The 26,149-nt window shown below is 41.7% G+C and overlaps 3 protein-coding genes across 5 annotated transcripts; 1 reads left to right on the top strand and 2 right to left on the bottom strand.

Annotated features, from left to right (window-relative positions):
* Nucleotides 1-3,349: 3,349 nt before the first annotated feature.
* Nucleotides 3,350-8,548, bottom strand: LOC127645809 (splicing factor 3A subunit 2-like). Of its 2 annotated transcripts, none has more exons than XM_052129485.1 (8): nt 8,472-8,548; nt 7,610-7,839; nt 7,476-7,522; nt 7,287-7,396; nt 5,258-5,307; nt 4,981-5,121; nt 3,944-4,012; nt 3,350-3,850 (listed from the first exon to the last, which is right to left on the bottom strand). In XM_052129485.1, the coding sequence occupies exons 2-8, from the start codon at nt 7,805-7,807 to the stop codon at nt 3,581-3,583; spliced, it is 885 nt and encodes a 294-aa protein (XP_051985445.1). In that variant the 5' UTR covers nt 7,808-7,839; nt 8,472-8,548; the 3' UTR covers nt 3,350-3,580. The 2 variants fall into 2 exon arrangements, with proteins under 2 accessions (XP_051985445.1, XP_051985446.1); XM_052129486.1 differs by having other exon boundaries at nt 8,438-8,526.
* Nucleotides 8,547-17,421, top strand: LOC127645825 (pleckstrin homology domain-containing family J member 1-like). 2 transcript variants are annotated; one of them, XM_052129508.1, is made up of 7 exons: nt 8,547-8,576; nt 10,344-10,591; nt 12,799-12,866; nt 12,971-13,037; nt 13,873-13,963; nt 14,040-14,103; nt 16,919-17,421. In XM_052129508.1, the coding sequence occupies exons 2-7, from the start codon at nt 10,498-10,500 to the stop codon at nt 17,003-17,005; spliced, it is 471 nt and encodes a 156-aa protein (XP_051985468.1). In that variant the 5' UTR covers nt 8,547-8,576; nt 10,344-10,497; the 3' UTR covers nt 17,006-17,421. The 2 variants fall into 2 exon arrangements, with proteins under 2 accessions (XP_051985468.1, XP_051985469.1); XM_052129509.1 differs by lacking the exon at nt 8,547-8,576 and having other exon boundaries at nt 10,252-10,591.
* Nucleotides 17,422-22,505: 5,084 nt separating this feature from the next.
* Nucleotides 22,506-25,821, bottom strand: LOC127645826 (zinc finger protein 572-like). The gene is made up of 2 exons (XM_052129510.1): nt 25,807-25,821; nt 22,506-25,577 (listed from the first exon to the last, which is right to left on the bottom strand). The coding sequence occupies exon 2, from the start codon at nt 25,504-25,506 to the stop codon at nt 25,039-25,041; it is 468 nt and encodes a 155-aa protein (XP_051985470.1). The 5' UTR covers nt 25,507-25,577; nt 25,807-25,821; the 3' UTR covers nt 22,506-25,038.
* Nucleotides 25,822-26,149: the final 328 nt, after the last annotated feature.

Raw genomic sequence — 26,149 nt, 5'->3', positions numbered from 1 at the left:
AATCCTTAGAATTACAATAGATTACTAGCCCTTCGGGCTTGAACTCCTAATTATTAGAGGTAAAAAGTACCTGGGTAGTAAGTGTTATTTCCAAATTGCTTATGCCTCAAAAAGTCTCAAAAATGGCCATTATTCCCCACATTCCATTGTTTCCTGAACAATCCAGATAGATTCATTTACATTTATGCATTTGGCAGATGCTTTTATCCAAAGAGACTTACAGTGCAATTATTACAGGGACAATCCCCCCGGAGCAACCTGGAGTTAAGTGTCTTACTCAAGGACACAATGGTGGTGACTGTGGGGATCAAACCAGCAATCTTCGGATTACCAGTTTAGTGCTTTAGCCCACTACGTCGCCACCACCACTCCAGTGCTGAGTAATCTTGGAGTATCTTCTAGAACGTTCCAGTAATATACGTTCTATAAGTAGTAGTATAAATACAGGGGCCTTAAGCCCACCAGTTCAGTTTAGTGCCAGCTGCCCAAGTGGGTACATATCTGCATTTTTCTGAGATGGCATCAAGAGGCTGCAAGCATCCGGCAGATGCATTATACTACGTCAGCGGCCAATTTATGAAGATAAAAGCAAAATAATACCCTGTGAAAGCATCTGCTAAGGCGTGAGGCCTACAAGGCATTATTCGGCATCCCTGTTGGGCATCAAGGCAAACCCTGGGCACCTCATTTCACCTGCGGGCACTGCAAAACAACTCTGGAAGATAAGATGGACAATTGTTGGGAGATTCTCTTACACATTAGTCATGGGTGAAATAAAGGTATTTTTGTAGGATGGTACAAAAGAGAGGCACCAAGTTAGCTATCCCAAGAATTTGGCGGGAACCCACTGACCTCTCAAGCAACTGAGACTTCTGCATGCTGGACCCTTCCAAACGTCGGACTGGCAAGAATGCACCTGCCATCTTGTATCCAGACCTTCTTTCATCCACCGCCCCGGCGCCACACTGCCCTGAGCTCCCCGTGCCCACTCCTCTAGAGAGACCAGCCGTCTTTAGAAGAGAGCGAGGAAGACGTTGTAGATCTAGATGACACTTTCAGAGGTGGAGCTGAGGAGAGAATCCCACACTACCCCAACCATACATACCTCAACGACTTGATTTGAGATCGTGGTCTCGCCAAGTCCAATGTCGAGCTTTTGACGTCTAGGCTCAAGCAGTGGAACTTGTTGGATGAACTCGTATAAGTCGCAGATTAGAGGAAGTGTCACCAAACTTTTTCCCGCTTCTTCACCCGTCAAGATGGGCTCTGCTCCTGCCACAATGTGCCCAGTCTGTTCGAGGCAATCGGGATCGCCTGTAACCAGAATGAGTGCCACCTCTTCACTGACAGCTCATCCAGAAGCCTCAAAGCCGTGCTGCTCCATAATGGTAACAAGTACCCGTCTCTTCCCCTGGCACACTCGGTGCACCTCAAAGAGGATTACAACAGCATCAAGACCTTGCTGGATGCCTTGAAGTATGATGAGTACGACTGGGAAGTCATAGGAGACTTCAAAATGTTGGCATTTCTGATGGGTCTTTACCAAGTTTCCCTGCTATCTTTGCCTTTACATTTACGCATTTGGCAGACGCTTTTATCCAAAGCGACTTGCAGTGCACTTATTACAGGGACAATCCCCCCAGAGCAACCTGGAGTTAAGTGCCTTGCTCAAGGGCCCAACAGTGGCATCTTGATGGTGCTGGGGCTTGAACCCCCGACCTTCTGGTCAGTAACCCTGAGCCTCAACCACTGAGCCACTACTGCCTGGGCACCAATGGGCACTACTGCAGACGGGACTGGCCACAGTGGACCGAGTTCTCTGTGGGGAGGAACAACGTCAAGTGGGAGCCACTGATGGACCCCCGGAAGGTGCCGACGCCACCCCTGCACATCACATTGGGCCTTCTGAAACAATTAGTCAGAGCTCTAGATAAGGAGTCACCAGCCTTCAAGTGCCTTCAAGACATCTTTCCTGAGTTGTCTGAGGTCAAAGCCGGTGTCTTCGTCAGACCACAGATAAAGAAGATCCTGGAGTGCAGTGAATTCCCCAAGAAGCTCACTAGTAAGGAGACAGCAGCTTGGAACAGATTTGTCGCAGTGGTTCAGGGCTTCCTGGGCAATCACAAGGCCGAAAACTAAGTGGAGCTGGTTGAGACTCTGGTGAAGAACTACGGCACAATGGACTGTAGGACGTCCCACAGAGTGCACATCCTTGATGCTCATCTTGATGAATTCAAGCAGAACATGGGAGCGTACTCGGAGGAGCAAGGCGAGCGCTTCCATCAGGATATACTGCTCTTTGAACGCCGCTACCAAGGACAGTATAACGGGAACATGATGGGACACTACATTTGGGGGCCGATTCGTAAAAGTGATTTACAGTGTACTCGTAAACCTCTCAGGTCATTTTTGTATAACTTTAGTATAAATACACGTTCATTTCGATTCATATGTTGTTTTTTTTGGACTTCATGTGAAATAAGACACAAATTCGCCCATTTTCTCATTGGAAATTGGTAAAGTTCAAACTATCACTGTCCTGGTCACAAAAGCAAAGTTTGATGGGAATAATACTTAGCCTACAACCCTATATGGACAGAATTGTACTTGTCCATATAAAATGGACAAACTGACAAAGCAGATAAAAGTCTGATTGATACCCCAACCGCTGTGTGCCGCGGAAAAGGATCAGACTGCACAAAATAAATCCGGGCTCAAGACTGCGACTAATTTTGGGGCCGTTGTTCATAACAGTGGGATTAAACTTGGCAAGAGGTCACACTGGTGTGACTACAAAGTCAGCCGACTCTCTGATTGTGCGCTAGCGATTTTTATTTCGCAAATGCTCCGAAAGCGAAAGGAAATGCTCTACACGGATCAGTCAGCACGGCATTTATACTGGGCCGGTCTTGAGCGCTTAGCCGCGCAGATCATCATAAACAGAGCTTCGAGAAGCGTGGACTGGGTCGCAGATTCGGCACTGATTATTGGTTTAAAACCGTGCCGCCCCGGGTGGCTGCCCATGTCGCCTATGCATAGACTATTTTAATTAGGCCCCTTGTTGTGGCAAAAAGAAGCAAATTTGTTGTTTTATCTTTACTTGATTAGTGCTCTTACCAACGGCGACCTCATTAAACAGCGTGCCTACATGACTTGTGTTATTTGCATAGCCGAATATTCAAACATAACGAGTAAATGCTACCAAGACGGACGGAAAACACGGACAAGTTCTTGAAAAGGAAAACTATCGATGATGGTTTGCCGATGTGGGATAGAGGTGTTGGGGAAACACTGATTTATATGATGAGCATTCAAACAAAACAGGCATGAAAAAAAACAACCACAAAGATGTTTTTCTTTCTTTTAATAATAAACAAAACATAAGATCAGTTGAACATTGGTTGGGCTGTTCTGACTTGACTCTCAGTGGTGCCAGACACATATGCATACCCTACAAAGACGAATCAATTCTTTAAACAAGCCTTTAATACATCAAGATTTGTACAAATGTGCCCGCGGCATCTCAAGGGATAAAACTGTACGAAATCATTCACAGAGACGCTCGTGGATGTTCAGCTATTCAGTTACTGGGGAGGGGGGGTCTCATGTGTGGGGGGAGGGCACCTGGAGGGGGCATTTGTGGGGGCATCTGAGGCATGACAGGAGCACCGGGAGGCAAAGGTGGCATTCCTGGCATGCCTCCGGGTGGTGGGGGTGGCATGGAGTTGCTGGGTGGGCGTGGCCCGAGTCCAGTGATGAGTGACGGTGGGCGCTTGACACCCACTGATGATACTTGACCAATTGGAGGGGGCATCGATTTCTCCATCTTAAAGTGAAACTGCAGAAAGAACTGGAAAACAACGAGAGATACAAAACTGACATATTGACATCTGACCGTTTTGATTTGTGGAATGGTGAACCAAACATTCAGACATTCATATACCTGTTTTGTTTCTCTGTTCCAATGACTCCAAAATCGAGTCTCTCCTTTATCAATTTCTCGACTGGGGACCTGAAAACATAACAGACACAATGAGAGGAATACACGAAAAACCCATGACATATTAATCCTCACTAACTTTCTTTAACCAAGATGCAAATAATTGACAGGTGGCTTTTTTCTACTCAATTTTGGAACGCCCAATTCCCACTACTTAGCAGGTCCTCGTGGTGGTTCGGTTACTCGCCTCAATCCGGGTGGTGGTGGACGAGTCTCAGTTGCATCCGCGTCTGAAACCGTCAATCCACGCGTCTAATCACGTGACTCGTTGTGCATCTGCGGAGACTCACAGCATGTGGAGGCTCATGCTACTCTCCACGATCCACACACAACTCACCACACGCCCCATTGAGAGAACCACTAATCACCACCACGAGGAGGTTACCCCATGTGACTCTACCCTCCCTAGCAACCAGGCCAATTTGGTTGCTTAGGAGACTCACAGCATGTGGAGGCTCATGCTACTCTCCACGATCCACACACAACTCACCACACGCCCCATTGAGAGCGAGAACCACTAATCACCACCACGAGGAGGTTACCCCATGTGACTCTACCCTCCCTAGCAACCAGGCCAATTTGGTTGCTTAGGAGACTCACAGCATGTGGAGGCTCATGCTACTCTCCACGATACACACACAACTCACCACACGCCCCATTGTGAGCGAGAACCACTAATCACCACCACGAGGAGGTTACGCCATGTGACTCTACCCTCCCTAGCAACCGCGACAATTTGCCTAGGAGACCTGGCTGGAGTCACTCAGCACACCCTGGATTCAAACATGTCACTCCAGGTGCGATAGTCACCAAGGACCCCCAACAGGTGGCTTATTTTAACAAACATAATTATATTTTCATTCACAACTCAATTATTTGGGGCATCTGGCTACACCTTCCCAACTTATTCAAGCAAACCAACATGCCCAGTTTAATGGATCTTCACATCGGAGGTACTTCACCCACACGGTGAGACAAACCTTGAATGAGATGGTTTCATACGGCTCAGCTGCAAACAGCAAGTACTGCCAACGGCGATCGGGAGGTTCGATTCTCTGTTCGTACGCCGACATGAAGCGATGCCGCGGCCCGATGCCTTCCGCTATCTCTGGATAGTCAATCTGAAGGGCAGGGACAGAGTTTAGGATGAAAACTAAAACATGCATATCATTTACAAAGAGAACAAGCTGAACTAGCTGGAGTGTAAACATAACATTCAGTTCCTCAACAAAGCTGGAGAGAAACTGCTGGACTTACCTGGAATAGCAGACTTTGCTGTCCAGTCTCTGGATCCCTCTGTTTTGTTACTACGGGGAAGAAACATTTATTTAGCATAGGTTCTTAATCAATGGTGTCATGATTCTTTGTCTATAAATACAATCCAAATAAGTCAATCTAAAAATATACTTACAGTTGTGCACAAAAGTTTGCACACCCTTAGTTCTTAATACGGTGCGTTGCCACCGTTAGCATCAATGACAGCGTGCAGTCTTTTGTAATAGTGGTCTGTGAGGCCCCGAATTCTTGCAGCTGCCCATTCGTCTTGGCAAAATGCCTCAAGGTCTTGCAACGTCTTTGGTGGTCTTGAATGAACCGCATGTTTGAGAAAGTCTCCCCAAGAGTGGCTCGATGCTATTAAGGTCAGGAGAGTGCGATGGCCACTCCAGAACCTTCACCTGGTTCTGCGGTCACCACTGGAGGGTGAACTTGGCCTGGTGCTTTGGGTCATTGTTATGCTAGGAAGTCCAAGACCGTCCCAGAAGAATGCAAATTGTCTGTCAATTTTCACAAGATTCCCCGTGCCTTTAGAGCTCACCCCCCGCCCCCCCAAAACATCAGTGAGCCCCATCATGCTTCACAGTGGGGATGGTATTCTTTTAACTATAGGCCTTGTTGACCCCTTTCCAAACATAGCGCTTACGGTTGTTACCATAAAGCTCTATTTTGGTCTCGTCACTCCAAACAACAGCGTGCCAGAAGCTGTGAGGAGTGTTGTCGGGGATATTGTACCCAGGATTTTTTGTGGCATTGGCACAGTAAAGGCTTCTTTCTGGCAACTCGACCATGCAGCTCATTTTTGTTAAAGTATTGTTGTATTGTGCTCCTGGAAACCACCACACCGTCTTTTTTTATGAGTTGAAATCCTATTGACAGATTCGCACTTCCCGGATCAATAACTCATAAGCGAAACATTGTTAAAATACACACAATGCCTCTTTTCAACCTTAGTAAGGTAGATAACGAGCTACAACTTAATCATCCTCAACATCAAGACAAGAGCCATCAAAACTGGTTCATTTATTATATCATGTTATAAACGCCTCTTTTTGGGTGGAATCAAAAACACGCTGATTTCGTGTGTGTCTCTTTAAATGCAAATGAGCTGCTGCTCCCCGCCCCCTTTCCAGAAGAGGGCTGTGCCTTTACAGCTCGTGCTTCGGTTACTACAGCAACAACAAATCAGAACCGATATGACTGACAGCGTAAATACCGGAGTTCAGGCAGGACTGGGAAGAGAAATCGTCCCGTCATTTTACACCGCAACTGCCCAAAAGTTGAGCGGGGGGGTGTTCGCTGTCCTTCTCTGCATATCGCGGCACCGTTATGTGGTCTGTATTGTATAACAAGGCAGCTCATTTTAGCTTATCGCGGCCCGTTTCGTGGCCGACTCACCGGCCCGCTCGATTCTCCCGATGGCCAGTCCGCCCCTGATCAGCCCCAAATTGAGTCGGCCCACCGGAAAAATGCCCGGTACACCAGACTACCAGTCCAGCTTGTCCACTGCGTCTTCAGTGTCTCTGATGCCGGGAGTACATGAAGACTCTTATGTTCACTTTTACAGCAACAACAGACACTTATGAGACATTATTCTTCTCACTGTATCTGCTCCAGCAGACTGTGTGTACATCACTCAGGGGAGGAGCTATGTTAATAGGGCGGAGTCTGTTGCCAGTCGTGGGCGTGGCCTGATCTAACGTGACGTCACTTTAGACCAGAAATGAAAAGCGTTCATTTTGACACACTGTTTATGATTAATAGAATCATAAGACGACTTTTAACATTTGTGTACACACACTGCCGACTCAAATTTATGTACAATCACCATGACAAAGTCCATTTTGCATAATAGCTCCCTTTTAAAACGTTTAAATATTTTAAATCGAATCCTCTGTACCTCGGATCGCATTTGCTGAGCTTCTTCATATTAACACAGTTGTGATATTGATGCTTTAGATTAGATATCCCAAACTTTTACTGTTACTGTCATTCAGCCATTGTCACATACCTTTATAACCCGGCCGGCCAATCTTGACAAATTTCTTCACTTCAACCTTCACTTTCTCTGGAGCCGGTTGTGCTGGAGCGTCCTTCGCCTCTTTTGCGGCTCGTCTCGCTCTGAGGTAGAAGGATACAGATAAGACATTCAAGCATTCATACATTTACCACCATCCTCCTGATATATTCATATACTTACAGGTTAGTCTGGTGCTTTTTTCCCTGTGTGTGAGCTAGATAACTTCCCTAGAAGAGAAAAAGCCGTAAACACAATGAGAAATCACAATAAAGCATTTATGTTCATAAAGTTTAATATTTGTCAAAGCTTCACACCTCGTTATTGTGCAGTGTGAGACACAGTTTACACTCATATGAGCCCAAATGGTTTTTCATGAAGTATGGATCTTTATTGATGTCTATGGTCTCTAAGGCGAGCTGTCGCAGTCGCTCACGCCGGTCTCGGTTGCTCTCGGACGAAGAGGCGACGCCACCGCTGCCCGTTTTCCCTCCCGCTCTGTGCTGGAAATCCATGATGACAGATCCGGACCGTCACACAGCAGATCCTAGAATCATCAGAGAGGGAAAACACACTGACAGAGCGTGATCGAGAAACATGCTGTTCTTGCTCTTTTTAATTAAAGAGATTTAATGAGAGCAGCAGAAATTGCCCATATAAAAACTGTGCAATGACCTCACTAATAGGAGGTCATTTACAATTAAACAACTCTTCCAAATGTAATTTCATTTATAAATGTATAGGTCACAGAGGGGGTGGAAATTGGTCATGAAAAACGTTATGCAATATTATAAGAGGATCTCAGGGGCAATTGTTACAAGCAAAAGCCCCTTTAAGGTACATTGTTTTTAATGTACTGATCCTTGAGATTTATTGACCATCTGTATAATTGTGCCATTTTTCATAAAGCCCATCTGTGTTTAAATGGGACATAAATGTTCTAAATATTAAACTATAGACATCACATCCCAATATAATGAAATATATTAAAGTTACTGTGTAAAAAGCATCGAGTTGACTCTGATTCAAAGCTTCGCTTTCAAAGAACAGAATAATTACACAAACAAAAGCTCAAACTGAACAACCCGAGTTATACTTAGTGTAATGTATTACATCTGTAATATAAAAGTACAAACAAATCTTACTTTGCGCTGGAAATGAATGTAAAAACATGTTTACCCAAACGTCCAGCTCACACTGATTCTGGTGCTCCGGTATGCGCGAGTGACGCACTTCCGGCTCCTTTTGTTTTCACACGAACAACAGAAAACAGCACTAAAACCGGTGGGTTAAATTGTATTTAATTGTTGATACTGATATTGTATGTTGTTTTTAACACGTATTTTATTTTCTCGAAAAGAAAAATAGATTTAAAGTTTATATAAATATTTGTAAGGAGATGATAATTGTATTTTGTTGCATAATAGTACAAAAATAGCGAATTAATTAATAAATTAAAAACACTAAGTTGTGAATAGTGATATGGTATTTTGCATACAGGCATAATACAGTAATTTATAAAAATACAAATTATTATTAATAATAATAAAACATGTTTTTATGTTATTATAAAACTACAGTGACAGTATTGGTACCGTGGTATAGTGACAGGGTGTTTTGCATAAAGGTAATTTGTGTTATGTTGTTGCATAATAGTACAAAAAAAATAGCAAAAAAATAAATAAATCAAATTAAATAAATACATCAAATACTGTGTTGATACCATGGTACAGTGACACTGTATTTTGCATAAATTCATAATACAGTCATTTGAATAATAATAATAATAAGTTTTTTATATGTTGTTGCATAATAGTAGGCTACACAAAAATGGCAAAAATGGAAATTAAAAGAATTAATAAAAGACTGTGTCGGTACCAGGGTACAGTGACATGGTATTTTGCATAAAGGCATAATCAATTAATTTAAAATAATTAATAATAATAATAAGACATTTTGTGTTATTATAAATGTACAGTGACAGTATAAATACAGTGACAAGGTATTTTGCATAGTCATAATACAGTCATTTGTAAAATAATAATAAAAATAATCATAATTCATGTTTTATATGTTGTGTCATAATAGTACACACAATTGCAAAAAAATAAATAAATAAAATAATATAAAAATAAATAAATAAATGAATAAAATACTGAGTTGGTACCAGCATACAGTGACATGGTATTTTGCATAAAGTCATAATACAATAATTGTAATGAAAATAATAATAATATTTTTTATATATGTTCTTGCATAATTGTACAAAAAAAAAAAAGGCAAAAAAACATATATAAAATCAAATAAAAATTAAATATATAAATCAAATACTGTGTTGTTTCCAGGTTACAGTGACATTATATTTTGCACGAAAGCATAATACAGTAATTAAAAAAAAGTTTAAATTAATAATAATAATAATAATAATAAGACATGTATGCATGTTATTATAAAAGTACAGTGACAGTACAAATACAGTGGCATGGCATTTTGCATAGTCATAATACAGTAATTTGTCAAATAATAATAATATATGTTTTATATGTTGTTGCATAATAGAACAAAACTTTGCAAAAATGGTTATAAATAAATAAATCATATAACAAATAAATAAATCAAATACCGTGTTGGAACCATGGTACAGTGACACTGTATTTTGCATAAAGACATAATAAAGTAATTTGGCAAATAAATAAATAATATTACATGTTTGTGTGTGTTGCTGCATAATAGCACAAAAATTGCAAATATAGACAAATAAAAAATAAAATACTGTGCTAGTCCCATGGTATATTGACAGGGTGTTTTGCATTGTTTAAAGTTACATCAGCATGCAGTGATGACATCAGATGGTAATACAATGTTTTATTTAATTGTAATGTTATTTTGTCCAAAGCCTGTGTGAAATCAGCGCCCTCTACAGACTGAGTGCGGTTTGGTTCCTGCTGCTACAGTGTGTGTTTGGGTGTGTGAGTGAACGATTGTGTATTGAACGTGCATGTGTGGTTAAACAGCATTAGACACTTTAATTCAGTTTATTTGGCATTACAGAAGCGGGCACAGCAGAATCAGGCTGAACACGACAGCAGCTCGATGATCGACATGACGTGGAGTGTCTGATGAGACTTTGGCGCGAGACTGGAAAAAAGGCGGGAACTGATCAAATGCGATTTAATGATTCGGAGCTGGTGTTTAAGAGCTGGAAATGCGCTTTAACGAGAAGGAGCTGGTGTTCCTGAGCCGCCAGCCGTCAGAGAGAGCGGCCGAGCTGGGCATGAGAGGTCCGAATAAAGGGGACGGTAAGAGTCACACTGACAGCCTTTAAAGACCCCATGAAATCAATCTGGGTGTTTTGTCTGGTTTAGTCCATGTCGTTAAGCGTTGAGGTTATCTATGTATTAGTGTACTCCTAAATGTTGTCAAAAATATGGAGGACGAACCCTGCAAATATAATAAATAAATGAAATAATAAGAAAATAAATAAAGGAATAAATGTCTTGATAAAACAAAAATAATTTGTTTTTAATTAAATGTATTTTTGTATGACTTTTTTTCCCCTTTATTTATTATTTTCTATTTTAATTTTTATTCTTGTAAACTTTTTTTTATTTCTCCTTTTTTCATTTATTTATTCCCATATTTAAATATTCCCACATTTATTTATTTTTGTAGTTATTCTTACATTTCTGTCTCTTGTAATAATAATAATAATAATCGTGGCAGGCCTAAGCGTAGTTAATTTAAAACTTAATTTAGTTATAGGTTAATTTACAAATATATAGCCTAGTAGTTTCCATATCAACTTACTGTGTAAATATGTTTACATTTTAGTCTAATGAAACGAATTATGTCTGTGCATCATAATCTTATGATGTGTTGTTTATTGACTAACATTAGTAGGCCTATATATTTATATATATATACACATATACACATGAAATGTATAGTGTATTTTGAAATTATAGTGTTTTTTAACTTTTATACAGACTGGGCATCATGTCTGCTTGGCCGATTAACAGAAGGGTTAACTTTCCCTTTTGTCAGTTCCAAAAACTACCAATATACTAGCGTCAGTCGTTAGTGCACCTCTTGAGGTCAGGAGAGTGAGGTTTATACACATTGCACAGCTATCTATCAGCTGGCTACCGTTACGCTCACCCCCCCTAAACCTCACTCCCATCCGGGTCACGGCACCACGGTAATGCTCCTGTTCTACCCGCTCTGTACGGGACTCGCACCGGCGTCTCCAGCATGGGAGGCGGGTGTGCTAACAAGGAGGCTAAAGGCTACAGCCTCTAGCATCACACTGCACAGCTAGCTATCAGCTGGCTACCGTTACGCTCACCCCCTAAACCTCACTCCCATCCGGGTCACGGCCCCACTGCAATGCTCCTGTTCTACCCGCTCCGTACAGGACTCGAACTGGCGTCTCCAGCATGGGAGGCGGGTACGCTAACAAGGAGGCTAAATGTTACAGCCTCTAGTGTCAGTCGCTAGTGCACCTCTTAAGGTCAGGAGAGTGAGGTTTATACACATTGCACAGCTATCTACCAGCTGGCTACAGTTACGCTCACCCCCCCTGAACCTCACTCCCATCCGGGTCACGGCACCATTGTATCCGGCCCTGGTCGCCCCGCTCCGAACGGGACTCAAACTGGCGTTTCCAGCATGGGAGGCGGGTGTGCTAACAAGGAGGCTAAAGGCTACAGCCTCTAGCATCACATTGTACAGCTTTCTATCAGCTGGCTACCGTTATGCTCACCCACCTAAATCTCACTCCCATCTGGGTCACGGCACCACTGTAACTCTCCTTTTCTACCCGCTCCGTACGGGACTCGAACTGGCGTCTCCAGCATGGGAGGCGGGTACGCTAACAAGGAGGCTAAAGGCTACAGCCCCTAGAATCACACTGCACAGCTATCTATCACCTGGCCACCATTACATGCACCCCCCTAAACCTCACTCCCATCGCCCCGCTCCGAACGGGACTCGAACTGGCGTCTCCAGCATGGGAGGTGGGTGTGCTAACATTAATGCTAAAGGCTACAGCCTCTAGCGTCACACTGCACAGCTACTCATCAGCTGGTTCCCGTTACACTCGCATAAAATAAGTGTTTGTTTCACTTCCGAAATTTTGTGTTCATCTGATTTGCTGTTGTTAAATTATATTTAACATTTGAATCGGCCAAATACAATATCGGTTGACCATTAGTCCTATGTGCAATCCCAGTTTAATTGTATCCGATTTTATCAATTTAATTGGCACGTAATGACAATGCATGTCTGAATAAATGATCAAAAACAAACAAGTGTTTGACTTCGGCGAAAGAAAAGTCGTGTGACTTGAACGACATAATTTTATTGAAAGAAAAATAACATTTAGGCTCTGCTAAGCAGTATTACGTTTATAATCAGGCCAATCATTTGAGTTTTTAATTTAGACTTTGTTGTTGATAATTTTTAACAAGATTTTTTCTCTCACTTTTTATTCCATGTCTCTTAACAGTTGTGAAGAAGCGTCTAGTGAAGCTGATTGTTAATTTCCTGTTTTATTTTCGCACTGATGAGGATGAGGTGAGCACAGCGTTTATTCGACTCGCCGTCTGATCTGAACCTTAATGGTGTCACGACCACGATGAGTTTAATTTCTTTTCTTTTTTATTTGCTTGTGTTTTCAGCCCATTGGAGCTCTGCTGTTGGAGCAGTGTCGAGTGGAGAGAGAAGACCACCATGTGTTCTCTATTGGTGAACATTTATTGCCACATTACCATCGTAGAAATTTCCTACACAACACGTGCTTGAAATGAAAGTCTTGGCGGGTGCACTTTTTTTTTTCCCTGTGTTGACGTGTTTCCCCATTTCCTCGTAGGCCTCACCCAGTTTTAACAGCTAAAAGCCTTTAGTTTGCATCACAGCCATGATTATGTTGAACTATGATTAGTTAGTTTTTATCGCTTGTCATAGGCAGTTTGTATTGGGGGAGGGACAGTCACATTCTTCAGTTCATTTTATTGGGCAAAAATCTGGAAACTCCCCTGAGTGCAGGATGATGTCATCAATAGTTTTGGGCTGTTTTCGTGGAAGAGAAAGTCTGTCAATTTTAAGTGCATCTATCTGATAAAAATGTATTTGTAACCCTAGCAGACGAACATTTGTCTGTTTGAACACTTTTGCATGTCTATCACTTCCTTATCTGACTTAGACTCAAACTCTCAGTGTCCACGGAAGCCAGGGCTGGACTGGTAATCTGGCATACCTGGTATTTTCCTGGTGGGCCGGCGCACTTTGGGGCCGTTCAGGGGCGGACTGGCCATTGGGACAACCGAGCGGGCCGGTGGGTCGGCTGCGATAAGCTTAAATGAGCCGCCACATTATTCAAAACGGCGCCGCGATATGCAAGTTGCTATGTAAAATCCTATGTTTGGGCCAGTTGCTATGTAAAATCCCGGGCCGGTTTCTCTTCCCAGTCCAGCCCTGACGGAAGCATTTGGCATTAAACACATTTTCTTTGAATTGATCTATAAAAGAGAAAGTTTGCCAGTTAATGTGCAACTCTCTGCATGTCTTTACTGTTTTCCAGTGTTTCTTGATGAAGCGGCACGGAAGTATCTGTTTGAGTGCGACTCAGAGCAGCAGTGTGTTGAGTGGATTGATGCCATCATTAAAGCGAGGTGTGTTACACACTTACTTCACCTGTGATTCTGTGCATTTCATCGTAATGAACCGAAATCTGATTCTGTATTACAGTTATGAATTCATGCGCAAGAATATCATCTTCTACCGCACGGAAATCCATCGATTGACTGGCAAGGTGAGAGGGACATGGTAACAATCTTGACTCGATTTGCATTTCCTGAACGAAAACAGCAGCGCTGTAAGGCAGCAAAAGAATAGTGTTGAATTTTAGGTTGTGACATTGAGATATGCACTTGTACGATTTTGTTTGAAAATGGAAACCATTTGCTGTGTTTACGCCTCTCATCCACATTGGAATGGCGTTTGCTTCCACCTTCCGTTTCAAAAAACGCTCTTCATTACAGCTGTAATGAAGTTCAGTGGAAAGGAGGCGGCGAGAACCATCTTAACAATATAAATCATAGTTTAAAAACAAACTTAAACAAAAAGACAAACATATGCCGGGCAGCTGCCCGTAACTCTCTCTCTCTGGAACTGCTGCCTCCGGTCCCTTTATCCCTTTATCCCTTGATTAGCTTGATTAGGGGTGGGTGTGCAGCATCACGGAGCGACAGCAGGAGAGAGAGAGGAGAGAGAAGAAACAAAACGTACTCGCCGGTTCTCCGATACGCCGTAGCTTGGTCCTCGGCCACTCCTCCACCCTCTAGTGGATGACAGCCACGCCTCCCCGGGCAGATTTAATGCAGTCCTCCGGCCCCTGGCGGACGAAATGCCCCACCGCGTTTTCGGTGGATCGGAAGGGATCTTACCCACCCCTGGCAGCGGTTCTTCCGCTCCAGGAGCCCCTCCCTGCTCGCGGTCAGCGGTTCTCTCGACCCCTCCGCATTCTAGTGGCTGGTAGGGGTCTCATCCACCCCTAGCAGCGGTTCTCCCGCTCCAGGCGGTCAGCCAGGAGCCCCTCCCCGCTCATGGTAGCCGGTCCTCTCAACTCCTCTGCATTCTAGTGGCTGGTAGGGGTCTCCTCCGGCCCTGGCAGCAGTTCTCCCACTCCAGGCAGTCGGCCAGGAGCCCCTCCCTGCTTGCGGTCGGCGGTCCTCTCAACCCCGCCGCGTTCTAGTGGCTGGTAGGGGTCTCATCCACCCCTGGCAGCGGTTCTCCCACTCCAGGCGGTCGGCCAGGAGCCCCTCGCCGGTCCTCTCAACCCCGCCGTGTTCTAGCGGCTGGTAGGGGCCTCCTCAGCTCCTGGCAGCAGTTCTCCCGCTCCAGGCGGTCGGCTAGGACCCTCCCCTCGCGGTCGGCAGCCGTTCCTCCGCTCTCAGGCGGTCGGGCTCCTCCGTCCCCTGGCAGATGGCCGTGGCTGCTCCGTAGGGGTGGATGGTAGTGGCGAAGACGACACATCCCTCCTCCTTCCCATGTTTCGGCACCAGTGTAATGAAGTTCAATGGAAAGGAGGCGGCGAGAACTGGCTTAACAATATAAATTATAGTTTAATAACAAACTTAAACAAAAAGACAAACACATGCTGGGCAGCTGCCTGTAACTCTCTCTCTCTCCGGAACACCTTTAGAAGACTGTTGTCATATGTTAATTATTTTATGTTACGTATGGAAGTCAAATAATTGTTCTATAGAATGAGAGATACTTTTTCCATCATGTTATTGCATCAAGATGTACAATAAAGTCTATACATTATCACAATACCAACATTACACATCCGCCGCCTCTCAGTCAAACGGGGCGCAGCTGTTACTTGATCGCTAACGAATTATATAAATTCATGCTCTGGATTACTTTCAACAGCAGAATAAGAATGTGAAATTTCTAATAATGCATTACTTGTGATAATATCTCAAAATTGAGTTTCAGTGACCAGGCAACAATAAGGGGAACACTGAGGCCACCTATAGGCTATACTTGTCATTGCAATGAAATTATCTTTTTTTTTTTTTTGTCATGTTTTTTTCAGCCGATGGCAGCAATGCCCCTAATGCATGTTTAAATAGGTGCTTAAATGAGCTTTTTACTCACGTGAGGCTAACAAAAAAAATGGCTTATTTTAAATTAAAAAAATATATTAAAAAAAGTGTCATTTAAGCTCATTTAGGTAAAAAAAAAATTATAAGAAGTTATTTAAGAGGTGTTACACACAAAATGTGTCAAAAAATGTATATTATACGTATTAGAAAAAATGTGTAACACAAAGAGTGTTGGTGGCGTGGTGGTGGCGTAGTGGGCTAAGGAACATAACTGGTAATCAGAAGGTTGCTGGTTTGATCCCCACAGCCACCACCATTGTGTCCTTGAGTAAGACACTTAACTCCAGGTTGCTCCGGGGGGATTGTCCCTGTAATAAGTGCTCTGTATAATACATTGGTAATCAGAAGGTTGCTGGTTTGATCCCCACAGTCACCACCATTGTGTCCTTGAGTAAGACACTTAACTCCAGGTTGCTCCGGGGGGATTGTCCCTGTAATAAGTGCTCTGTATAATACATTGGTACTCAGAAGGTTCCTGGTTCGATCCCCACAGTCACCACCATTGTGTCCTTGAGCAAGACACTTAACTCCAGGTTGCTCCGGGGGGGATTGTCCCTGTAATAAGTGCACTGTAAGTCGCTTTGGATAAAAGCGTCTGGCAAATGCATAAATGTAAAGACTGTTCCGGTCAATATTGACCGCAAAGAGTCCAAGCCTTAGCTCAGTATGAACTTGAGGGTAAAAAATGAAAAAAGAAAAGACCAATCACAAAAATTACAAAAAGTTACAGCATGTCTCGCACAGGAGTGATGCGTCTCGAGACACCCGTGTTCTCTTCTATACGTTACGCTCCCTCTAGCTTTGATTGACGCAACGATTCGGTGTGAACGACCCCTCGTTAATGCAAAAAGCACCCCACGGATATCCAAATAAGAGCAATATTGGTCACGGTGATGTATAGAATATAACTGAATATGCTTTGATGTTATTTGTGATCTCCTGTCGTGATTATAGGATCCTCTGGAGCAGTATGGGATTTCAGATGAAACGCGTTTCCAGGACAACAGTGGTCTTCCTGTTCTGCCTCCACCCCCCACATAAACATCATAAATGCAATCTAATACGACCGAAGTCCACGTGGTTTCACATACATTCGTTTGCCGTTTGGGGTTTTGTGTGTTTGTTCGGGTCAGTTTTTATAGTCTGCTATTAAGACTATTAATGTACCCTATAAACGTTCTGTCTCTATGGGGGGGGGCAATAGTTAGTATTATTGTAATGTATGTCTGCTGAGTTTGAGCCAATTGCATTAAAGTCATTTAGTTCTTTGTTGAATGTGAAGTTCATTGTTAATGTGAGGAAACCTTGAACTGAGTCTGTTGCTCTTGCAAGCAAGATTGTAAGTCAATGGGGGTTTTTTTTTCCCCAACTTCGGGCACTTTAATGACTCAGGGGTTGATTTTTATTAAAACAAACTTTGATTTTTCTTTTGTCATTTGAAGGTCTAAATAAAAGTGAATTGGGAACTTTTCAGCAGGCGTTCATCGTGTGTATGTGGTTTATCCTTCAGACTTTCAATATTAAACTAGGAAAATACATTATAAAATACCGTCAATCTGCGCATCTTATCACGTGACATGTTGAGCGCGTTACCACGGAGGCTTCACGCTATTCTCCTCGGCATCCGCGCACAACTCACCACACGCCCCACCGAGAGCGAGAACCACATTATAGTGACCACAAGGAGGTTACCCCATGTGACTCTACCCTCCCTAGCAACCGGGCCAATATGGTTGCTATGGAGACCTGACTGGAGTCACTCAGCACGCCCTGAATTCAAACTCATGTCAATACTCAATGAGCTACCCAGGGCCCCTGTGCACAAAATATTATTAAAATATATTACTATTAAAATATATGAGTTATTTTAAATAAATTAAGCCTATTAAAATGTTAATACAAATATTTGATTGGATATAGCACACATCAAATGTTAGCTTTGAAATTGGCCTTGGCAAGGATTTGGCCGATTATTATTTAAAAAAACGGTCCTTTTAAAGTCCTAAAATAGGCTTTATTTTTTTTAAGTACCTAAAAAAATATTTTGCTAATTTCGCAAATATTCGTCAAATCATTCAGAGTTAGAGAGTTGTGACAGATGTGACACACACTGTCACAACTGTCACAACTGTTTACAACTGTCACATCAGTCACAACTGTCACATATGTCACAACTGTTTACAACTGTCACATCTGTCACAACTGTCACATCTGTCACAACTGTTTACAACTGTCACATCTGTCACAACTGTTTACAACTGTCACATCTGTCACAACTGTCACATCTGTCACAACTGTTTACAACTGTCACATCTGTCACAACTGTTTACAACTGTCACATCTGTCACAAATGTCACATCTGTCACATCTGTCACAACTGTTTACAACTGTCACATCTGTCACAACTGTTTACAACTGTCACATCTGTCACAACTGTTTACAACTGTCACAAATGTCACATCTGTCACAACTGTTTACAACTGTCACATCTGTCACAAATGTCACATCTGTCACATCTGTCACAACTGTCACATCTGTCACAACTGTTTACAACTGTCACATCTGTCACATCTGTCACAACTGTTTACAACTGTCACATCAGTCACAACTGTCACATCTGTCACAACTGTTTACAACTGTCACATCTGTCACAACTGTCACAACTGTTTACAACTGTCACAACTGTCACATCTGTCACAACTGTTTACAACTGTCACATCTGTCACAACTGTCACAACTGTTTACAACTGTCACATCTGTCACAACTGTCACAACTGTTTACAACTGTCACAACTGTCACATCTGTCACAACTGTTTACAACTGTCACATCTTTCACAACTGTCACATCTGTCACAACTGTTTACAACTGTCACATCTGTCACAACTGTCACATCTGTCACAACTGTTTACAACTGTCACATCTGTCACAACTGTCACATCTGTCACAACTGTTTACAACTGTCACATCTGTCACAACTGTCACATCTGTCACAACTGTCAACAACTGTCACAACTGTCGCATCTGTCACATCTGTCACATCGGTCACATCTGTCACAACTGTCACATCTGTCACAACTATCAACAACTGTCACATCTGTCACAACTGTCACATCTGTCACATCTGTCACAACTGTCACAAATGTCACATCAGTCACAAATGTCACATCAGTCACAACTGTCACATCTGTCACATCTGTCACAACTGTCACAAATGTCACATCTGTCACAACTGTCACATCTGTCACAACTGTCACAAATGTCACATCAATCACAACTGTCACAACTGTCACATCTGTCACAACTGTCACATCTGTCACATCTGTCACAACTGTCACAAATGTCACATCAGTCACAACTGTCACATCTGTCACAACTGTCACAACTGTCACATCTGTCACAACTGTCACATCTGTCACATCTGTCACAACTGTCACATCTGTCACATCTGTCACAACTGTCACATCTGTCACATCTGTCACAACTGTCACATCTGTCACAACTGTCACATCAGTCACAAATGTCACAACTGTCACAACTGTCACATCTGTCACAACTGTCACATCTGTCACATCTGTCACATCTGTCACAACTGTCACATCTGTCACAACTGTCACATCTGTCACATCTGTCACATCTGTCACAACTGTCACATCTGTCACAACTGTCACATCAGTCACAAATGTCACAACTGTCACAACTGTCACATCTGTCACAACTGTCACATCTGTCACAACTGTCACATCTGTCACAACTGTCACAACTGTCACATCTGTCACAACTGTCACATCTGTCACATCTGTCACAACTGTCACATCTGTCACAACTGTCACAACTGTCACATCTGTCACAACTGTCACAACTGTCACATCGGTCACATCTGTCACATCTGTCACAACTGTCACAAATGTCACAATTGTCACATCTGTCACAACTGTCACAAACGTCACATCTGTCACAACTGTCACATCTGTCACAACTGTCACATCTGTCACATCTGTCACAACTGTCACATCTGTCACAACTGTCACATCTGTCACATCTGTCACAACTGTCACAACTGTCACATCTGTCACAACTGTCACAACTGTCACATCTGTCACAACTGTCACAACTGTCACATCTGTCACAACTGTCACATCTGTCACATCTGTCACAACTGTCACATCTGTCACAACTGTCACATCTGTCACAACTGTCACATCTGTCACAACTGTCACAAATGTCACATCAGTCACATCTGTCACATCTGTCACAACTGTCACAACTGTCACATCTGTCACAACTGTCACAAATGTCACATCAGTCACAACTGTCACATCTGTCACAACTGTCACAACTGTCACATCTGTCACAACTGTCACAACTGTCACATCTGTCACAACTGTCACATCTGTCACAACTGTCACATCAGTCACAAATGTCACAACTGTCACATACAGACACACTCACACATACAGACACACACTCACACATACAGACACACACACACATACAGACAGACACACACACACAGACAGACACACAGACAGACACACATACAGACACACACACACACAGACAGACACACATACAGACACACTCACACATACAGACACACACATACAGACTGACACAAACACAGACACACACACACACACACAGAGAGACACACACTCACATACAGACACACACACATACAGACAGACACACACACACAGAGAGACACACATACAGACAGACACACATACAGACACACACACACACATACAGACACACACTCACACATACAGACACACACACACAGACAGACACACACACACAGAGAGACACACACATACAGACAGACACACATACAGACACACACACACATACAGACACACACTCACACATATAGACACACACACATACAGACAGACACACACACACAGAGAGACACACATACAGACAGACACACATACAGACACACACATACAGACACACACACACATACAGACACACACTCACTCACACATACAGACACACACACAGACAGACACACACACACATACAGACACACATACACATACAGACACACACACAGACACACACATACAGACAGACACACACACATACAGACAGACACACACATACAGACAGACACATACACATACAGACACACACACATACAGACAGACACACATACACATACAGACACACACACACACATACAGACACACATACAGACACACACACACATACACATACAGACACACACTCACACATACAGACACACACACATACAGACACACACACAGATAGACACACACACACATACACATACAGACACACACACACACATACAGACACACACACACACATACAGACACACACACATACACATACAGACACACACTCACACATACAGACACACACACATACAGACAGACACACACACACAGAGAGACACACATACAGACAGACACACATACAGACAGACACACATACAGAGACACACACACAGACAGACACACATACAGACAGACACACACACACACATACAGACACACACACACACACACACAATGTGTATATCGTGAAATAAATAAACTGCATCCAGCTGGTGAACAGTGTTACAGTTGTACAATATACACGATTATAACCGTCTTTGAAACATTATATGTGAGTGGATTTGAATAATGGCTCTCGTTTAAATTTCATGAGGAAACGAGGATTTTATTATCTAGGCCTACAATGGAGAAAAATGCCTTTGTTAGAAACACTTAAAAGCAATCCTGAATGACTGAATCTCACAAGACCCCTTAACATATGTTATTATGCCATCTTTCTTGGCAAGGAGGATGATTGTTTGTGTCACGGTCAGGTACAGGAGAGAAGGCCACTAATGTTACATTAGGGAAGACACAAAGGTTTATTTTCACAACCTTTTTTAAATGAACTTGTTAATAGCAGTTAGCTGCGGGATCTGTGCCAATCGGGTTCAATCGGGTCTGTGTGTCCCGTCCGGGTCCAAACTTGCAAATAATAGACTGAGTCAGTTCCAGAAAGTACATTTACGGCATTTCTCGGTTCTGCACGGGCCTGGGTCCAAACTTTCAAATAACAGACGGGTCAGTGTTGGTTCCGGATCGCACATTTCCGGGTCTCTTCGGGTTCGGGCACACATTTTTTGGACCCGTGAAGACCTCTAGTGCTCAATCCATGCTGTAGTGTGTGTGCACATGTGTGTGACGTAAGCGAAAGCTTATTGGCTGATTTTGAAAATGGCACGGGCTGTTTAAGCCCCGCCCCAATTTCATTAGGAAATACATCATCCGGCAACAGAAAACAGCGCTTTTCTGTTTTTTACTTTACAGTATCTATTACTATATAATTGTTTTATTTCTATTTCCTGACTCTCATCTGCTATATCTGTTATTTCTTTCATTGGTCAGTCTTGCTATCCATACGTGACAATTTATCTACTTATGCGGATTATTTTTTAGTTACAATAAATATAACGGCGGCTGTTACTGCATCAGTGGGTCAGTAAGATACAACAGGAAGTCATTTAGATTCACTCATTTTAATGATCAATTACAAAATGTAAAAGTAGCAAAAACAATAACAGTAATAAATAAAAAGTAACAAAGTTAGCACCCATCCTCCTTCCAGAAGCTATACAATTATTTGATATGCATATAAAAGAAAATATATCAAATGTTATATGCAACTACTAATGTTTAAAATGTGAATATAGAAATAAAAGTGAAATTTCAAAACTGAAATAATTTCAATAACCAGGTGCAGAATCAACCAGACAGCAATGTTACATTATCAGGCATGAAAAACTCTATTTTTAGAACATATTGTATCTAATAATGTATCAATATCAAATGTGTTTTATGCAAATAAACAAACTCCGTCTTGCAGTGAAAATTGTGCGACTGGTTTAAATAAGGGCAACTGTTGCAAACCCTTTCGACATTTAATCACGTGCAGGATATTAATTATAGAATTTTTACTAGTGAAAATGCAGATGCTTGAAATCAGGAATGGAATTACTATTAGTGAAAGTGCTCATTTTAATTACATTTGCATTAGTAAAAACGGTCATTTTTGAATATAAAAAACTGACCTAATTACTCGCAGAAACGTCACTAGTAGAATTTCACAATATGTTATTTATGTTCAAAATACAAATATCTATAAATAATTTTATATATTTAGAAATTCCAATGTGAAATTTCACCAACGGGTAAAAAACATCATTTCTAATATCAATTATTAAAAAATAATAATATAAAAAATCAATTTTTGGATATCTGTAATTTGGATTTGATAAGTGGCGATGCTAATTTCAGACGTCAGTATTGAGATATGTGATCGTAAATACTAATAAAGCCGTTTTCACAAGTTGTATTTCAATTGTTGATATCAGGAATGAATATTTGTGCTAGCAACAATGCAATAATCGATATTAATTGTCATTTTTACTAGTAAGAAGTGCATTGCTGATATGCGTATTTGCAATTTCAACTAGTACGATTTTAGATATTAATAATTGCGTTTTGACGCCGTTTCCACACGTGATCACGTGCAGGATAAAGGAATTATAGATATCACAAATTAAATTTTTACTAGTTAAATCGCTCATTCTTGATATCAGGAATGGAATAACTATTAACGAATGTGCAATTCTTTTATTTCACTAATTATATTTGCACTAGTAAAAATGTGAATTCATCATTAAAATGTAAAAACTCACAGAAATACAGAAATAAATGGAATTTTAACTAGTAAACGCGGTATTAAAAAAAATCAAACAAATTCTCTAGTAAAAGTTCACAATGACCCGTCAATCACTCCTATTTAATAAATGCAATTACGGATTATTAGAATTAATTCTGTACATTAGAATTCCAAATGCACATATTAGCGAAGTCTTAATAGTAACAATTATATTATATATATCGTTAATTTCATTGTTACAAGTACAAAATAGCCATTTTTGACAAAAAACGATTATATTTGATATAAAAAAACGAACGAAAAATCTCATTTGTGATCTCTAAATGTATTTCAACATGTCCGATTCGGCATTCCAGATATCTAGAAATTGATTAATGTAATTACTTAAGTCAAAATGTAGCACTTTAACTAGTCGTGGATCCATTCATGATACCGAGAATTACCATTTTAACTGCTGTAAATTGACCTCCTCTTCAGTGTAGCCGAAAATGACCCAATTACTCGCAGAAACGCACTCGTGGAATTTCAAATAGCGAAAAAAAAAACGTCACTAGTAGAATTTCACAATATGTTATTTACGTTATTTAATATTTAAAATACAAATATCTATAAATAATTTTATTCTAGTAGAAATTCCAATGTGAAATTTCACCAATGGGTAAAAAACATAATTTCTAATATTAATTATTACGTTTTTACTAGTAAAAACATCCATTCCTGATGTCAACGATTGAATTACAACTATTAAAAAAGCTATTTTTGGATATCTGTAATTTGGTTTTGATAAGTGGCGATGCTAATTTCAGACGTCAGTATTGAGATATGTGATCGTAAATACTAATAAAGCCGTTTTCACAAGTTGTATTTCAATTGTTGATATCAGGAATGAATATTTGTGCTAGCAACAATGCAATAATCGATATTAATTGTCGTAGTAAGAAGTGCATTGAAGTGCATTGTAGTAAGAAGTGCATTGCTGATATGCGTATTTGCAGTTTCAACTAGTACGATTTTATACGCCAATAATTGCGTTTTGACGCCGTTTCCACACGTGATGACGTGCAGGATAAAGGAATTATAGATATCACAAATTCCATTTTTACTAGTTAAATCGCTCATTCTTGATATCAGAAAGAATCTAGTAAAAGTTCACAATGACCCGTCAATCACTCCTATTTAATAAACTCCTATTTATTAGAATTAATTCCGTACATTAGAAGTCAAAATGTAGCACTTTTACTAGTCGTGGATCCATTCGTGATACCAAGAATTACCATTTTAACTGCTGTAAATTGAATTGTTGACATCTAGAGGCCCGATTCACATCCTGCACGTAATTAAAAGTCGATTCGGTTTGTCGTGGGGCTACCAGTACCCGTACACCTCCTCTTCGGTGTGGCTTCGCTGGTGCAGTTTAAGGGAGTTTAAGTGCGAATAAGACTTGCCGCATTCTTCGCAACTGTATGGTTTCTCTCCGGTGTGCGAGCGCTGGTGTGAAATCAGGTGTGAGTTGCAATAGAAGCGTTTGCTGCACTGAGGGCAGGTGTACGGTCTCTCTCCCGTGTGGATCCTTTGGTGGATCTTCAGGTAGAAGCGCGTCGTGAATGTCTTTCCGCACTGAGGGCAGCGCGAGCTTCTCTCGGCCGCACCGTCGCCTCTGTGATCGGCCGCTGGCGGAACGATGTGGTTCGCGGAACACTGGGAGAACTCGACCGTTCTGTACGCATCATCAATGTGGTGCTGTACGATTGCATCGTCTCTTTGGTTCGGAGACACACCCGTGGCATTTGCGTGAGGGGAGGCGTCTAGACTGTGAGCTTCCGAGTTGACCATAAAATCCTCAGAAACGGGGGAATTCCACACACCGCTGGGGTTTATTTTGTTTGCGAGGATGAAATCGTCACCTACAGAATGAAGGACAGAAAACATGGTGAAACAGAAAGTAAAGAGGTTTGCAAATGTGTTCGGGAGTAACTAACTAAAAGTAGCGATGCTACTAAATGCTTTAGAACTGTGAGAGCAGTAACAAGCTACAATTTACAACGAGTTGCACCGTAACGCCACATAACGCTTCATTTGTCACGCTGTGTTGTGAACGCAACCATGAACGCGAGAGAGTAATCAAACACTCACCTGAACCGTCCTCTCTCTCTCATGTAGTGTTGGGAAAACTGAATCATGAACTGAAATCACATGAACCGTCCTTTCGGACGGTTCATGTGAATGAACTAGTTCAAATAAATGATTCACTGATTCACTTGAGACTCGCACAGCCTTAAAGGGACTTTGCCTATTTTTTATTATTTATTTATAAAAAACAGTTTAACCCTTATGGTGCGTTCACATAAAACGCGAAGCATGCATTTCATACAAAGTCAATGCAAAGATGTGAAAAGACGTAAATAATGAAGCGAATGGCGCAACTCGAACACGCAAGATCGCTTCATTCGCATCATTCGCGTATTCGCATGACGCG

The sequence above is a fragment of the Xyrauchen texanus genome, chromosome 6 (assembly GCF_025860055.1).
Source record: "Xyrauchen texanus isolate HMW12.3.18 chromosome 6, RBS_HiC_50CHRs, whole genome shotgun sequence".
Classification (NCBI taxonomy): domain Eukaryota; kingdom Metazoa; phylum Chordata; class Actinopteri; order Cypriniformes; family Catostomidae; genus Xyrauchen; species Xyrauchen texanus.
This window is presented reverse-complemented; position numbering and strand designations above follow the sequence as displayed.